Source organism: Maniola hyperantus, chromosome 6, assembly GCF_902806685.2.
Source record: "Maniola hyperantus chromosome 6, iAphHyp1.2, whole genome shotgun sequence".
In the NCBI taxonomy this organism is placed as follows: Eukaryota; Metazoa; Arthropoda; class Insecta; order Lepidoptera; family Nymphalidae; genus Maniola; species Maniola hyperantus.
Window position 1 is genome coordinate 6,556,191 of NC_048541.1, and position 13,616 is coordinate 6,569,806.

The following is a 13,616-nucleotide window of genomic DNA, read 5'->3' on the forward strand; positions in this document are numbered from 1 at the left end:
TAGATAATATTATAGAAAACGAACATATAATTATTAATGTATGTGATGATAGCAGTGACGACAGTGAAAATAGTAGTATGGACGAATCTGATTAATTATGGCCTTTTGTGGCACCTTTTTCGGTATCTTTTGTATTCATATGTTTCTTGTGTGCATATAAAGTATGTATATTCATTTTCGTTCAAATATTCAGTTCGTTCAAATAAATTAAATAAACATATACATTTTTGTTTTATTAAACCTATTTAATCAGGTACAAAAACAAAACTTAATTGTTTTTTGTTCGAGAATAAATTGACATTCCACATCACTATTGTAATGTGTCAAACCGGCCATCATAGCGTGCCGCTAGTGTAGTTATTTATGTATGTACTTGTTTTCACATTAAAATCGTTTAATACAAATATTGACAGTAAACAATGGTAATAATTGTCGTGTTATTCATCGTTACGTCGCTATCTCATACGCGGTTACACAGTAGGTGCTTCAATCTACCTTTATTACTCAATCTACGCCCTCGTCCTTTACTCAAAAGGCTCAAGAGTTAGATGAGTTAGATCCCAGAGCCGTAAAACCAGTTAAAAAAAAACGTTTTCCCAAAATATTTTACCAATTTTACCTAAAAAACAATTTTATCTACCTGTAAAACGTAGTGATAATATAATATACTCTTTGCCTACCTGTTCTGGTTCTAACTTCTAAACATTTCTAAAATACTGTTTGCACAGCGATGAATCGTGTTAGGAGCAGTCTATTTGAATTTCAGTGTAACCTAAAAAATAATCTTCACACTTCAGCAAGGGATTTTGCTTGGACCAAGTCTACATTGCCCAAGAGATTTCTGCAGTGTAATAAAAAAATATATCCTCCGCAAGAAATAGGGGAAAGTCCCAGACCAGCCGTAATTATAATACAATTAATTTACTTTAAAAAAATTTGCTGAACTCCTGGTTATGCGGTGTAATTTTATTATTAAATATTTTTAAATTAACCTCATAGCTTCATTAACTTTTTGTGTATAGTTTAATCAGTATTTTGTAATAAAAGTGCTCCTAAATTGCAATGATACCATGAATTTATGCCTCATCACTCCGTCATCATACTGATATATTACGAGTACATGAATTCATAGGTAACAAATTAATATGTTCTAGCACCAAACCGACGCGACGTACGTAATAGGTAATTATTGCAGTCATACCTAGTACTTTTAATTTGATAAAGTGTCCTCCCATATTACTATTGGATAACAGTTGAGATAGAGTACAAAGTTAGGACTTATGAACTTAAATTACAAAGCCTAAGGAAACCACACTTTTTAATGATATTGGAATGATTAATTAATTATTTACTTTTTATTACTTGCAGTTTATATGTCACCAGAAAACTAACATCAAATACAGTCCAGAAAAACTTTGGTATATAGCATCTTTTGTCAGAGGAATGACTGTGGATGAAGCTGTAAAACAACTCGGCTATGTTAATAAAAAAGGTGCAAGTTTTATTAAGGAGACAATCCTGGAAGCACAAGATCTAGCTGTTAAAGAACATAATGTTGAATTTAAAAGCAATCTTTGGATAGGTAATAATTTTCATATCTAAGCCTACTAATAAACAGTAAATAAAGCAGTGTGTAAATAAAAATTTACACACTGCTTTAATAGATACATAGCACAATTATACATATTTTGTATGTATGACAGAAATATATATAGCCATACATCACTACTACCCATATTATATATGTGAAAGTGTGTTTGTTTGTCACCGTCATACTGTAGCATTGACGTGATTTTTTGCATGGGTATAGTTAAAAACCTGGAGAGTTACATATGCTACTTTTTATTTAATTAATAATAGTATTTTTTTTGCGATGTAACCATAAATTCACGGTTTCCGGATTTTTGCTATATGTGCTGTAAGACATTGCTATCAGCCAAATTTCATGATGAGGTCAACAGGAAGTACCCACAGAGTACATTGAATATACGGGTATAGAGTCATCAGTCCCTATTTTTTGGTAACGCCATCTATCGAGCTGAGTTGCAACTACAGGATCTGCTATATATACTAATCCCTATACAGGATCTGCTATATATACTAATCCCTATAGGTACAGTATATACGCTACCTAGATATGTACCTATATATAGGTTTTAAATTTTCTTTTATTTCTATTTTTCTATGGTTAATTTCAATAAAACACATAAATAAGGTAATAATCTTTCATTTATTTTTGTAACTGGACACACACTTTTTTTCTGTTATTACAGCAAATCGTAGTCCGTGAAATGTAGTCGGGGTTATATTAGTTAGGTACTTATAGAGCTCTTCTTTTTTCTTGTTTTATGGCTTTTTCCATCAGATCCAGATCAGCACAATGCACAGTAAATCCATACTTTGCAGTTTCGAATAGCTTGAAAGAGGTACAAAGAAATAAAGAAAGTTGCTCGGTAGAGTTGTCAGAGTTCAAAATAAAGCACAAGTCACTTCACTATAACAGAATCACCAAAATCCAACTAACAAAGTCAGTTGTTGGAAAATATCACATAAACACCTTGAGATAATGGAAAACCTCGGAAAAAAGTGGTTGAAAATAAATAATTTTTAATAGACACAGACTTGACAATTTGTGACTGTGCCAGTGTTTCCATATGTAAATCAAGAATTACCGTGTTGTAAGGTTAAAAATACGGTGTTTCTTGATGAAATTACGGTGGATGAGCTAAAAGAATACCGTGTAATTTTTAAAAAGAAAAAAACGTTACGAATTTGCTTTTTAATTACCTAATGATTAATATTATTCTGAGTCTGACTCTCCTAGCATAGCAATGTCTTTTCATATATTTTTTTTATTGCATTCATCCATCACATTTAAGAATTTTTACATTTCACTCCTTGCTAATTGCTTGAATAAGGACGAAAATAGATTGCCAAGATTAATAATTATTGATACTTTAACTGTGTGTGTGTGAGTGTGGCGGTAGATTAGAAAAATAATAAGATTAGATAAGTGGGGCGATAGATTAGAAAAATAATAAGGATTTCCTTGAAATCTGCCACAATCTACCACTTTCTTAAATCGTCAGCTTTTTCTGCCAGAGTTAAAATTTAGGAGCCAAATCTGCCCAAATGGCAGAAATCTGCCACAAACGGTCACACTGCTGACCGGCCACAAAATTTACAAGTAGTGCCACCTGTTGCGAGTGGCTGGCAACAAAACTTACTACTAGTGCCATCTGTCGAGCTAAGTCTGAGTCAATGTACCCTGTGCGATTTTGTACTGTGGCTAAAATGTACTGAGTGAAAAGACCTTGTGAAGTGATTCCCTTGTCTTATCAGACAACAAAGTGATCCTATAAGGTTCCTTTTTTTTCTGTTAGAGCGGAAAGTTGTTTGTTTTGTTCTCTAAAACTACTGAACAGATTTTAATAATTCTTTCACTATAAGAAAGCTACTTTTCCAGAAGTAACATAGGTTACATATTTTGTATAAATAGTATAGGTATGTATATCAAAATTTAAAAAGCCAGTCAGATGACATCTGCTTTGTGCATTGTCACATGAACAGGCCCATCATAAAGGACCCTGGATAAGTCAGAAATTAGTTGTGTACTCAATAAATACTCTGATAAAAAACTTGAATTGAGCTGTCCATATTACCCAGCTGAGTGTTGTGGCTGTGCTCTTCTCAGACCTGGGCGCGTTTGGAACCCTCCTAGCTTCAGTTTTACGTAATTAAACTGTCGGCGGTGCAAGACCGTGGCGTGTGGAAGTCCCTACAAGAGACCTATGTCCAGCAGTGGACATCTATCGGTTGATGATGATGATGAATTAAATTATCACCATTACATCAATTATCTTACTAACTCCACAATAATATAATTGGCAGAAGTGTACCCAATTTGAATAAATCATTTGAATTTGAATACTTATATATTTTGAAACTATAACTGGGTATTCTTTACTTGTAATTAATTTGTTTAAATAAATTTTTGTTTCAGCGGAGTCATTTTCGGGAAAAGGTATGCATATTAAAGGGATAAGAAGACATGCACGAGCTAGATTAGGTGAAGTACGATACCAGTACAGTCATTACTTTGTACGCTTAGAAGAGGGAAATCCACCTGAAGATTATTATAAAAGGAACCCATTGACTGCCCAACAACAATTGGAGAACTGGTTGGATCAAATGAGGAAAAGAAAGATAATTAATTCATTTTAATTTGTTAAGCAGTTAGTAACTTATTTTTAGTAACAAAATACTTATAGTATGATTGTATGTATTTTATGTCATGAGAAAATTACATAACCCTTTTAATAAATCAACATTTGACTTAAAATAATGTTCAATGTTTTTGAATATCACATGTAGCTTTTCCAGCTTGTCTGCAATACCTCATAACCTAGAAGAAAATTATTTATATCATTAACTATGGTAAGAGTAATTTACCATCAGGTTAAAACCAAATATACATTACCAAACCCATTTCAAGCTAAGGTATGAGTTTTAAAAAGAGCAGCATGAATACTAACATAATATCATAATTAGGTATAGTACGCGACAGGTCGTCGAACGTCTCGTACACCCGCACGCCACTGCAGGTGTGTGGGGAGTCCCCCCGCCTCATACCCCGATGGCCATCTCAACCTGTAGCGTACTTAAACAAGCTGTACCAACTATACCAACCATGTAATTAAACAAGCTTACTACAATGTGATAAAACTTAAATCAAAAATATACTTAGTAATTGGGTAACAATGAAACTGACAGATTGTAAAAATATATTGAATATTTTATGTAATATCTTAATTTTTTAAAAAATAATTATTATATACCTAGTTAATAAAAAAGTAAATAAGTAAACTGGATTTTACAGAATAGGCACAAAGATCACAAAATAATACATAATTAATTAGTTAATTACCCTTGAGTATTAAAAATACTTTTAATTAAAATAATATAAGCATGATAAGTACATACTGCGATATATTACTTACAGCTGCTTAGAAATTTATAAAAAAAAATCATACACTTAATGATGTTCGAGTCTCTGGTTTCTTCGGCACATAGCCATATAGGAAAATTGAACCTATTACACATACAGTGCCAGCAGCAAACTGTATTGTCAAATGAAAATCAAATATATACATTGAAGCTATACACAATATTATGATGGCTACAGACGTTGCAAATCCTTTCAAGATATTATCAGCATATTTTACTACAACTGCAACTATAAGACCACCAGCTGCCTGTAGAACAACTAAATACCATACGAAGCCATCAAAACCTCTCAGTACATCTGATAAGGTGCCATTATTTATAACATGTGTTAGAATTCCAAATGGTATAGATGCTAAACTTAATTGCACATTTCTCATCCATACCTGTAAATAAAAAATATTTTTTACACTCTGTTTCAGTAAAAATTGGTTAATTTAATTATAATGACAGTTTTAAAAGTGATTAATTAATTTATTTATCTTGGTTTAGGTAAGATAATCTATACTTATAATAAGGACTGTCAGGATGATTTCTGTACATTAAATATTGTATTTAAAAAAATAATTAAGAACCTAAACACGAAACAGTTTATTTTGTCTGTTTATCTGGAACATTTCACGCGGAAACTTCTGAACGGATTTGAACCCAACTTGGCATACTTGTAGCTAATACTCATTAAAGTGTATAGGACAGTTTTTATCTTGAAAAATTATATATCTCTATAACTGGCAAATCTTAACCGATTTTAACTATTCTAAGGTAAATTACTGGGTATTAAAAAGTGTTCTACCTTAAGGCGAAGCTAGGGTGGGTCAACAAAGATTATTGAAACTATTTACATTAGGTATTTTACATTTAAACTTACTGATATGTCAGATTCTTTTAGAACTTTTTCAAAGTAAATGCCTGCAAATCCAGATATAAAACAGGCCGCTAGAGCTGCTCCAAAACCAAGCAGTTTAGATTGCTTGGCTAGGTTTTCGGAACTTGTACTTTTGCTACTTCCTGTAGAGGACAATTGTACTAATGCAACTCCTATTACCAACAATCCTAATGCACCCCATTGCCATTTTATCAGTCTTCTTTTTAAAACTAATACGGCGAAAAATGCAGTTGTAAGTAGTTTAAGTTGATATGTAACCTGCAAGAAACAATAATATAAAGAACCTTAATATTATTTTCTTGAATAAAAATCTTATAACTATTAAGAAGTAAATTTTATCTGTTTTTATTTCAAAGATAATTTTTTCTCTGTAAAACTAATACGCGAGAGACCAAAAAACCGGCCAATTGAGAGTCAGACTCGTACACGAAGGGTTCTATACCATGGTACAAGAAAAAAAATTAAATTTTTATGGTGGCCATTTTTAAATTTTTATTATTTGTTGTTATATAAATAACTAGCGACACGGGGCGGCTTCGCATGGGTGCAATGTAGATACTAATAATGTGGTGTCAGTCAGGAGTGATTCTTCCGACATTTTGTTCAAATATCGTCATATTTCAACAAATTAACAAAAACCATTATCAAACTATACCTATAAACCTTCCTCTTGAATCACTATCTATTGGTGAAAACCGCATTAAAATCCGTTGCGTAGTTTAAAAGATTACGCGTTCATACATACACAGTACATACATACAGAGAGCGGGAAGCGACTTTATTTTATACTATGTAGAGATATAAAGATAAAAAATAATCTCAGCAATCCCTCTTTTTGAAAATATCTGTACCTTATGATCGGTACTTCTGATTAATCTATAAATAATAATCATTAATGGTAGATAGTAGTGTACTAATTGGCGAAAATACCTGATATGTAGCTGCATCTAAATTAGAAGCAGAGACATAAAGTAAATTGTTTTGTATGACATACAAAAATGACGGTACACAAACACGAAGAGTATCCTTAATATTTAATATGATTGTGGTGTACATTGTTCGAGCTCCATTTTTAATACTTCCTGATTCATTCATGACAAGAACAAGGCATATAGCTAACTTTAGTATTTCTGCCATTAATACAGCTGAAATTAAAAGAATATTTTAGTTTATATAGTGCAACTGACATCGAATTTGACTAGCGATTTGAATAAAACCTGGATAAGAAAATGAAAATAGCAATTTTGATGTTTCCACAATTCTTTAGCTTAAGGATTATTTACTTCATGCTGCATTAGTGTTTATGCCTCATTTTGCAAAAGTATTAAAATATTGCCTGGCAGGTGTCCTGGGATTGCATGCCTAATTTAATTTGGCTGCTTGCTTTCATCTTAGACTGCATCATCACTTACCACCAGGTAGGATGGCAGTCAAGGCCTAACTTGTAATGGAACAAAAAAGTAGATTTACGTTTTTTTCAAATCCCATGGAATTTTTTTTAGAATAAAAGTAACATATTATAACGCGTAAAATTTAACTCCTCACGCGCCATTTTAAGTTCAAAGTTGTCATATTTCATGTCAAAAGTACGATTTTCGTTTTCATTTCAAAGGTGAACCATACTTTTGACAAGACAGTTGACCCATAGAGTTAAAATGGTGTGTGAGGAATCATTTTGTACGGACTATATATATGTATCATCGGATAAAGACACATTATCACATGGACAGCATTAATATGAATTAAATGTTAGGTTTATTACCTGCAGTTGGTGCAAACATTGTAACATCTCTTGTACGAGCATATCGCATACTTAAACCTAAAGCTGCATTTTGAATTGTCAATATTGCAAGACTTACATATTTTATATAGCCTGAAAGTAAAAAAAATCTAGACTCCAATCTTATCAATAGTTGTTGTAATTTAAAATCCTAATAGTTAATTATTTATCTTATCTCAATTACAATTATAGTAAACAATATTTTTTAAAGTATTTTTTCATTTAACAATAGTTTCCTGATAGGAATCTTGTACAAAATATGACTCATCACTTATCAGTGATATTTGTTGATAGTGATTTATAAGTCCTTAAGTTGATGCCTGCAACTTTATGTGTTGATGTAAATTTTTAATCCTGCAGGAACTCTTTGATTTTCCAGGAGATAAAAAGTAATCTGTGCTATGTCAGGGAATAAGCTATCTCGGTTCCAAATTTCAGCCTTTGTTCAGTCATTGTGGCATGAAGGAGTAACAAACATTTAACACTTATAATATTATATTAGGTTTATGATGAGTAAAAATGTTAATTATATTTAATAACTTTATAAAGTAACTTACCATACTTGACCCGTTTATTATGTGAATAAGTTTGAGACTTCTTTGATACACCATCCATATTGTCCTCTGCTATTTCTGTCTGTAATTGTGTCTCTGCAGTAACAGTTTCTTCTGGGCCAATTTCTTCACTTGCCGATTTCTCCTGTAGATTGATGTCATCTATTGACTTCATAGGAACTACAAACTTGATCTAACTAACACCACTAGAAACTAATAACGAAAAAAATTAAAACAAACATTATTTAAATAACGGCTTTACTAAACTTTTAGACAAGCATGCATTTATCTGTACTTCCCTAACTTTTAAAATAACTAACACAAAAATATTATTGAAGTTAAACAAATTAAATTCTTGATCCATACTAATATTATAAATGCGAGAGTGTGTCTGTCTGTCTGCTAGCTTTTGAAGGCCCATCCGTTCAACCGATTTTGATGAAATTTGGTACAGAGATAGCTTGCATCTCGGGGAAGGACATAGCTACTTTTAATCCCGGAAAATCAAAGAGTTCCCACGGGATTTTTAAAATCTCTACAACCACGCGGACGAATTCGCGGGCATCAACTAGTTTTTCATAAAAGTACATTTTAAACTTATTGATAAAATAATATCTTGAAGAAAAATTATTAAACTGAGTGCATACTACAGAGATAACTGTACAATGCACTAAAACGGTTACCACTTACTTATAGTACTTTAAGACGAATATTAAATCATTTCTGTTTGATTGGAATTTATACATTAATTCATTACAATAGTATTATTTAAAAAACATTAAAAATATTTTTGTGTTGACGTTGCACATCTTCTAAACCGGTTTTTTTTTTAAACTGGTTTTATGGCTCTGGGTTCTGGCCTTTTTGAACCTACAGTCTACACAGACCCAGAGAACATTGGTATACCCTTAGAATAAGGACTATTAGAAGTAGCCCTATTGTGACTCTGTTAGAGCGAGATAGCTAAATGCATTTAAGCTCTTATTAGAACGTGACAAAATGATTATGTTTTGTCCTTATCACCGTGGCCACTTTTTTTCGTTTGCCAAAATGTATTTGTAAGTGAGTATTTGGCAAACAACGTGAAGTGAGGTTATGTTGACTCAAGTATTGTAGTTAAATAAATAATTGATTCATTTTGCTGTTTTTTGTTTGGAATAGGAATGGAAAGGAATGGGAATAACATTTCACAAGTAAGTACATACCTCTGCTTGAGCGAAAGGGATCTGTATATCTGTAAAGTAGGTACAGTGCGACAAGGCTCTCTTGGCACTTCAAAGACATTGATAGGGGAGCGCTGTTGGAGAACAAAGGCAGAATTTTCAAACAAGAACAAAGGGGACACTTGATGGCAACGTTAGTTCCGATTTTCGCCACGCACACACACAAAGTAAAAGTGAAACTATAAGGGTTCTTTAATATACTAACAACTAGGAAACCCTAAAAAGTGGATTCATTAAAAAGAAAATCTTTTACATTATACTAATGATTTAATAATTACTCTACATAACATATTTTCGAGTGTTCATTAGACATCTTCTATTCATCATTAGCAAAATCAGCAGGATTCTTCCTAGATAGTCTGTGCTGTGCTGTTTCTACTCCCTCAAAGATCATGTACGCAACAATAAAGGCTGAAACAAAAAAAAATACTTAGTTACTTACTTATCAAATAAAGCCAGTTTTATACGAGAGAGAGCCTGGGAGGACCAGACCTTCGTTATTTTATAAAAGCTGAAATTTCTACAACACAGAGGAAGGATCTGCGACTATGAAGTTTGCATCATGGTGTATTTTTTCACATCACGAAATAGAAGTAAGAAATCACGTCATGCATTGTGAGCATATTGTGAGACACTTGTATCTTCACAGTTCACGACAGTTACCGAACGTCTGACAAAACGTTGAAGCTTCGACGTCACTGGCAGGCGTCAAATGTTTGTACATTTTATGCGTAGCGTAAACAATGATACGGTATCATTGAAACCCTACATGCTAGGATAAAAAAATTATTTTTTTGGCTCCTTTTTTTATGGAAGCCTCCCTGAAAAATTATTTATTTATTTATTTTACTTTGTAGCAAAAACATTTACAATAAAGAGAAAAAGAGAGTAAAAGTGAACCGGGAAGCACTTATCTATAATATGATAGATCTCTACCGACTTTTGGCAGTGCGAGAGGTAAAGGAAGTAGAATAGGTACCACAAAGAAAAGTATTTATAAAAAGAGCATAATAGATATTATGTAATATTATATAATATAAACATCTATATTTAATTGAATTTCTATTTCAATATTTTGTTTTGGTCAACATTCTACACCAAATACCAAAATTTAAGGACTGTATCTCATTTTGTCTACTAGCTAAAGACCTTTGACATACAGACATACAAACAGCAGAATGATATAAATAGGGCCCCGTTTTTACCTATCGGGTAAGGAACCTTAAAAATGACTATCTGATAAAACAACTTTTAAGCATGTAAAGATTTCACAACTATTTGATTCAAAATGTATTTTATTTGATCCAAAAAGTACATACTCCTTTTGCCTGCAAAACAAGGCTCGAAAGGGCTACTAGAATAGGGCTGCCATAATTACTGAAAAGACGACCGGGACATCTATCCATATACATACTGATACTGTAAATTGTGTCAGTCTGTCTGTCTGCTCTTGGAAACGGCTTTTTATTCTGGAAGAGATCTCACGTGGTTTTAAAAAAAAACTAAATCCATGTGGACGAAGTTGCAGGCATTAACCAATACAAGATAAGCGCGAAATTTTTGATATATTTACGAAAAAAATTCTGGGTATTAATATTAAAGTAATATTATGAATGCCAAAGTATGTCAATTTAACTATCTTTTCGCGGCCTATCTTTTTAACTAGGTAATATTCAGGGATAGCTTGCATCCCGGAAACAGACAGGCTTTTTATCTCAAAATATTAGAGTTCCCTCGTGATTAAAAAAAAATTAAACCCATGTGAATGAAGTTGCAGGCATTAACCAACGCAAAATAAAAGCGCGAGCGAAGCGAGCGCGAAATTTTTATATATTAACGAGAAATCTGTAGGTACCAGCGGCGAAGAGTCAATATAACAAGATTCCTATCGGCTTCCCTTTAAGAATTGGCATAATATAGCGTAAGTAGGTACTATTCACATAAATTCGGTAATACGTTCGTAAATACAAAAGTTCAATCGTCACAAATGCTATTTTTTTTTTGTTATTACTAATTTAAGTTAAAAGCAAAACAGCTAATGTAGGTAAGTAACATACACCTACAGTCCTACACCATACAAGCCGTAAAATATCGGATTCCCTAGTTAGATTTTTGCTTTGTATTTATCTCTTTCATTTCCCTAGCGAAAGCGAAAGGAGCGAACTAGGTCTGTCTCGCTCTACGTTTGGAGCCCACCAATTTAATCTGGCCCAGTAGCGAATACGAATTTGGAACTCTGACAGGTCAGACAAATTTGACGTAGTTAAGCCGCTAGAATCCGAGTTACCGTATTATACCTCCAAATTAAAAATTATATTAATAGTATTATTTTAACAGGTACATGCTACTATTTTGAGTATTTTGTATTTTGAAGGGTGATTTGATATTGATTTTGATTGTTTATTATTTGTTTTTGTGAAGCGTCCATGCACGTTTGTTTTTAAAGTTGTTAGTGGTGTTTTATTTTGATATAATAAATTGGGGCTAGTGATTAATAACTAATAAGTGTAAGTTCGCGGTATTTTAGATTCAGTTTGGTAAGTCAACATCAGAAATTACCTTAATTCACATAGATTGTTGTTTAACAGATTTCCTGTTACGTAACGATAGTCATTTTTCTAAATCGAGTTTTGAAAACAAAAAGCGTCTTTAATCGATGGGGAACAGCTGATATTCTTTTAGGTAATTAGGTAGGTAGGTACCTTTCCGGCTTCCCTTTTTCAGATTTTCACCCTTCGCCACTGGTAGGTACTAATATTATAAATACGAAAGTGTGTCTGTATATCTATTATCTTTTCACGGCGCATATTTATAACCAGGTATTATTATTCAGGGATAGCTTGCATTCCGGAAACAGACATAGGCTTATCCCGAAATATTAGAGTTCCCACGTGATTTTTGATATATAAACAAAAAATTGTAAATTAAAGAACTAGTAGGTACTATATTATCTCGTTTTTCGTTAACGGCGGCGTTCAGTGTATAAACGTCCTAACTGCCAAACCGGGACAATTAACTTACTGACCGGGACATGTCCCAGTGTACCGGGACGTATGGCAGCCCTATACTAGAACCCAGAGCCGTAAAACCAGTTTAAAAAAATCCGCAAAACATTTGTGTATTTTAACCTTTTAGCATAGTACCTAGTACTTCCAACTTCTTTTTAGTTTTATTTTAGTCACAAATGTATATATTTTAGTACATAGACAAAATTTTAACCTGTTAGCACAGAGTACTTTGTAAATATGCCTGTTAGTTTCATATTTAGAATATTGCTTTCACTTTTCAAATTTAAATCATACTTGATACTATACACTATACGTGAATCATGACATACAAAATACATTATTAAAAATAAATAATTAATGGAATCATTTTTTAATAATTTATGTTCTAAGCTTAAAATCTCATTAATCATTGACAAAGTTAGGGCCAGAACTTAAACTAAAAGCGATAACAGTCGATGGATTCAACATGATAAATTATTATTGATACAAAATTATTATGAAATAAAAACAGAATTACCTGGAGCGACTCTGAAAACACTTTCACGAAATCTGCGGAAGATGTTTGGTAATCCATTAGAAATAGCTCCCGCATAAGCACGTTGTTCGTGTGGTGATAATCTATATGTGATTAATCCCCTGATCTTCGCAAGTTCTCCGAAATGTTTTCCCATTTTTAATTTGTAAGATTGAATATAATAAAAAATTGCGTAACTCGACTGTGGCAAGTGGCAAAGGTGCAAAAAAAACCACAGAGTATAGGTATAGGCCTATAGTGGAATAGGTATACCACTATAGGTGACTGATCTAAGTAGGTAAGGTAGGTAGGTACCTACCTTCTTTGACGAATCGATAGGTACCTAGGTACCTACCTATTCGATGTAGTTTTTTTTTCTACTAGCTTTACGGCTCTGGGCTCTAAGCTTTGTATATATAATAAACACCTTTAGAAGTAGCCCTATAATTGTGACTCGTACCGTTAAAGCGAGATAGCTACAAACATTTAAGCTCTTATTAGAACGTGACAAAATGATTATGTTTTGTTCTTATCACCGTGGCCACTTTTTTGTTTGTCAAGATGTACCTATTTCTACGTGAGATCTTGATAAACAAAGGTTATATTGACTCAAGTATTTTAAAGAAATGATGTGTTTTGTTTTGTTG

General features: G+C 32.6%; 3 protein-coding genes across 5 annotated transcripts; 1 reads left to right on the plus strand and 2 right to left on the minus strand.

The window, feature by feature from the left end:
- Positions 1-558: 558 nt before the first annotated feature.
- Positions 559-7,871, plus strand: mRpL22 (mitochondrial ribosomal protein L22). The gene is made up of 3 exons (XM_034969395.2): positions 559-901; positions 1,369-1,582; positions 4,004-7,871. The coding sequence occupies exons 1-3, from the start codon at positions 731-733 to the stop codon at positions 4,222-4,224; spliced, it is 606 nt and encodes a 201-aa protein (XP_034825286.1). The 5' UTR covers positions 559-730; the 3' UTR covers positions 4,225-7,871.
- Positions 4,206-9,063, minus strand: Ugalt (UDP-galactose transporter). Of its 3 annotated transcripts, none has more exons than XM_069499207.1 (6): positions 8,915-9,063; positions 8,228-8,369; positions 7,653-7,763; positions 6,821-7,035; positions 5,873-6,148; positions 4,206-5,390 (listed from the first exon to the last, which is right to left on the minus strand). In XM_069499207.1, the coding sequence occupies exons 2-6, from the start codon at positions 8,283-8,285 to the stop codon at positions 5,028-5,030; spliced, it is 1,023 nt and encodes a 340-aa protein (XP_069355308.1). In that variant the 5' UTR covers positions 8,286-8,369; positions 8,915-9,063; the 3' UTR covers positions 4,206-5,027. The 3 variants fall into 3 exon arrangements, with proteins under 3 accessions (XP_069355308.1, XP_069355307.1, XP_034825278.1); XM_069499206.1 differs by having other exon boundaries at positions 8,228-8,437; positions 8,915-9,062; XM_034969387.2 differs by having other exon boundaries at positions 8,911-8,966.
- Positions 9,064-9,694: 631 nt separating this feature from the next.
- Positions 9,695-13,188, minus strand: UQCR-Q (Ubiquinol-cytochrome c reductase ubiquinone-binding protein). The gene is made up of 2 exons (XM_034969396.2): positions 12,973-13,188; positions 9,695-9,858 (listed from the first exon to the last, which is right to left on the minus strand). The coding sequence occupies exons 1-2, from the start codon at positions 13,124-13,126 to the stop codon at positions 9,764-9,766; spliced, it is 249 nt and encodes an 82-aa protein (XP_034825287.1). The 5' UTR covers positions 13,127-13,188; the 3' UTR covers positions 9,695-9,763.
- Positions 13,189-13,616: the final 428 nt, after the last annotated feature.